At 49.9% G+C, this 4,029-nt stretch overlaps 1 protein-coding gene across 1 annotated transcript in view; it reads left to right on the top strand.

The window, feature by feature from the left end:
- Positions 1-4,029, top strand: part of Ube2ql1 (ubiquitin conjugating enzyme E2 Q family like 1) — a 43,716-nt gene that overhangs the window by 965 nt on the left and 38,722 nt on the right. The window contains exon 2 of the mRNA XM_005356755.3: positions 1-339. Within this exon, the coding sequence (XP_005356812.1) occupies positions 1-339 (339 nt within the window). The remainder of the gene's footprint in view (positions 340-4,029) is intronic.

Genomic DNA, 4,029 nt, shown 5'->3' with positions numbered 1-4,029 from the left:
GACATCGCGCGCCTCAGCGACCGCTTCATCTCGGTGGAGCTGGTGAACGAGAGCCTCTTCGACTGGAACGTGAAGCTGCACCAGGTGGACAAGGACTCGGTGCTGTGGCAGGACATGAAGGAGACCAACACCGAGTTCATCCTGCTGAACCTCACCTTCCCGGATAACTTCCCCTTCTCGCCGCCCTTCATGCGGGTGCTTAGCCCGCGACTGGAGAATGGCTACGTGCTGGACGGCGGCGCCATCTGCATGGAGCTGCTCACGCCTCGCGGCTGGTCCAGCGCCTACACCGTGGAGGCCGTCATGCGCCAATTCGCTGCCAGCCTGGTCAAGGGCCAGGTAAGGTTGCGGGGCCAGGGGTCAGGGGTAGGGGTGGGTGGGGGTTCGAGGCTAGGCCGGAGATGGGAAGCAATGTCTGACTTCTCCAGGGATAAGTAAGAGCTGGTCTATCTCATTCTGACCAAGTCTACATGGGGACACTTGGTCCCACCGCCTCTGCTTCTTTTCCCTAAGGGATTTATTTCTTCCTGTCCGTTTCTGCAGCCCTGATCTCCGGCGCTGGTCTCTCTGGCTTGTTGATTCTCTTTCTTGCTTTCCATTTTCTGCTTACCGTCTTGCTGCAGGAGCCTCTCTCTCCTTTTCTCTACTTCTTCCCCTGGCTACACTTCACTCCCTCTTTCCCTTTCCCTTCTGATGGTCCTTCTTCCCTCCCCTCTTCCATTTCCACAAATCCCTTTTCTGTTTTTTGCCCTCCTGAGTTTCCCATACTCTCCTGCCCTTCTCCAGTTCTCTGGTCAGCGTGATTACCACAAAGGTGCGAACTTTTCCTGAAGCCTAGGATATAAGGGTCCAGCCCAGCACATCATACACAGGCACATGCGCGTGCACGCAGGCAGACACACACACACACACACACGCACACACACATAGAGGTGTACACACATATACATCCACTCTCACACATGTACGTGAGCATACACACACATACATATACACGCCCTCACACACACTGCACGAGCATACACACACACACACACACACATATACACGCCCTCACACACACTGCACGAGCATACACACACACACACACACACACACACACACGCACGCACGCACGCACGTTTCTTCTTCAAACCTCTCAGGTGGACTCTATTCAGACCAGGCCAGCTGCCTGCTGATAAGCCCTCTCCCCTACTCCCTCCCTCCCGGCAGCCCACCCTTGTAAAGGTGAAAGTTCTCTGGGAAGCCTCTCTTCACGCAGAAGCGTGGTCTTTCCTGGTGTTAGATCGGGCCAGACTCCATCCAAGAAAAGCTGCCCTGCCCAGCCCCCATCTCAGCCTGGTACTTGTCCCTTGGAGGAACACCTCTGGAGTCTATGCTGGGCCCCAGTCTCTTTCAGACCCTGTCTCTTCTCTTTGTTTACCTGTGTTCCCTCTGCCCCCCCTCCGTGGGTTTTGTCAAAGCTAAAGATTCAACCAAGCACAGAAAGGAATGCTAGGCAGATCTGAGCCTCTCACGTATTGCATCATGGGGCCACTTTACAGAGAAACAACCCCTAAACTTACAGTGATGAATGGCTTTTCCAAGATAAGCCTCCCACCCAACTGCAGGGAAGGACCTGCTGGGTCTGTTTTCTTACGTTCTGTGTTCTTGGCCACACTCAATTCCACGGTGGGCATTTTCTAACATCGTATTGTCAAATCACATTTCTATCTGGCTTGGATATCTTCAGCATGTACAGAGAATTCTCATTTCCTTCAAAAGACCCCCGGCGAACTCCACATGGTCCTTGTACAGCCAGCTTATCATAGTCGGTCGTTTCTTCCTCTGTGCCTGTCGCTGCTGTTTCACTGAGGGTACACACGCTAATCAAACACGCTAATCAAATGGGGCTTATGCTACCCACTTCCCTCAAGGCGGAACGCCTGGGGTTTAGAAAACAATGAGAAAAGAAAAAGAAAGGCATCCCAAGGCCAGCGAAAAGGTCACCGCATCCTGAGCCATCCTGCCAGTCCACCTTTTCCAGGGGTCACAGTCCCGGTAGGAGTAGGCTGGGCATGAGGACCCCAGAGCAGGCGCTGTAGCAGAGCAGGCCAATGCTTTGACAGCCTGCTTCCTTCCCCTCACCATGAGACTACACTGGCCAGAATACAGTGTGTAGGAGATTGAGCGCCTGCCTGCCCCTGGGAGATGAGGGCTAGCTCTGTTTCCCACTGAGGCTTTGAATGCGATGGGAGGATGGTCCCCAGAAATGCCATGGTCACCTGTTTATCGATCGCTTCTCCTCGGGGAAGATGATGTGGGAGGTCAGAGAAGAGGAATGAAATTTGCTTCATAGACTCAAGTCTGTGGCAGTATGGACTTGGGGGGGTATTTAAGCTCCGGTCTGCATTCTAAGGTTCAGGGAAATAGTGATTTTGAATGAGGAATTGCGATTTGTAAACAGAAATGTCTTGATAAATAGTTTCAGCTCCCTCGGTGTCTGTCCACTTCCAGGGCTCCATGTGTATGTTCTATTTCTTTATAGATAAACCGAACGGCATTGCAGATGAGAGAGCTTCTCACCGAGAACAAAGTTAGCTGCATTTTCTTCCTTAGTTTGATAAGCAATCAGACCCTGTTCCGTCCACCTAGCAGGTTGCCTCTTATTATCTGATGAGACGTGGTATTTCTTTTTAAAGTGGTGGCCAAGACTTGGTGCTTTTGAAAATAGCCATTTACTCTCCCTGTATTTCCTATCCCCTGGTTTCAACACACAGTCCTCCAAAAGGGGGTGACAACGTGGTAGACATGAAATATTCAAAGGCAATGAAAGAACTGAAGAGATGAATAGCCATTAAAGTTTTAAGGGCCTGGGTATGACGGGACAGCAGCATCTCTGGTAACCTGAGGACTGTGATGTCTTGGTCCCTTTGCAGAGCTGTGGCCAAGGGCTGCTCTCCGCACATGTGGTAGACGCCAACTATCTCCATAGTTACAGGTAACCTGCTTTGGACCCATCCAAAGACCTGATTATCTGTTCCCAGGAAGCAGGACCGCTGTTGGCCCATAATCACCTAAACGGACTGTTAGCCCCTAGTGGCGCTGTTGGCCCATAATCTCCTAAAAGGACTGTCAGCCCCTAGTGGCTCTGTTCTTCTCTTTGCATTTCAAATTTTTAGGGCTTGTTCCTTAAGCTGCAGTTAGAAAAGGCTTGCTTGTCCCTTTTCCTAGAGGAAAGTGCTCAGTGCTCACTTAACTTTCGGAATTGAGGAAACACCCTTCCAGTGTCTGCAGAAGCATCTCAAGACAGCTTTAAGAGTTTAACGTGCAACATTCAAAAGTATCTGGTTAATAATGTTGTCTACAAAGTCAAAACTCAGGTTTGTTCTGTGTGTGAAGAATTCAGGAACTTCATGAGGCTTTTCCTGTACTGAATGTGCATCTTGTGTTTCCAACGTGACCTTCACGTTGCACTGTGCATGACTCTGAATTAAATGAACACATTTGTTTTTTATATGCTATACTCCGTGTATAAAGAGACATAAGCCTCTTACCTGTTTATGGCTAAATCAAGGAATTCTCAACAGGGACTTTTTTTAAAAAAGATAATACTGGACCTCCAGGCAATCCTCCTGCATCAACCTCCCGAATGCTGGGGTTCCAGGTGTGACCCTTCACACTAGGCAGGAGAGATTTTTGGCTAATGCTTAGTCCTCTGCAGTTGATGAACAATTTCTGGGCCTCTGAAATAATCCATGCAAATGTCAAAAGCTTTTAGAACAGCATCTGTCTCCTTTGTCGTGCACAGAGCCATAGGAACACAGTTCGCAGCTCCAAGGTTGGCAGTGTTAGCTTTGGATCGCTTTCAGAGTTTCGCTTGAAACTGAAGAAAGCTGCAGTGCCAGCACAGGGCTTGCACTAGCAGGCATCACTAAAAGTTTGCACTAGCAGACATCACCAACAGTTTGCACTAGCAGGCATCACCAACAGCTTGCACTAGCAGGCATCACCAACAGCTTGCACTAGCAGGCATCACCAACAGCTTGC

This window comes from Microtus ochrogaster, chromosome 19 (assembly GCF_000317375.1).
Source record: "Microtus ochrogaster isolate Prairie Vole_2 chromosome 19, MicOch1.0, whole genome shotgun sequence".
In the NCBI taxonomy this organism is placed as follows: Eukaryota; Metazoa; Chordata; class Mammalia; order Rodentia; family Cricetidae; genus Microtus; species Microtus ochrogaster.
The sequence above is the reverse complement of the archived record's forward strand: the minus strand, read 5'-3'. Positions and strand labels throughout refer to the sequence as shown.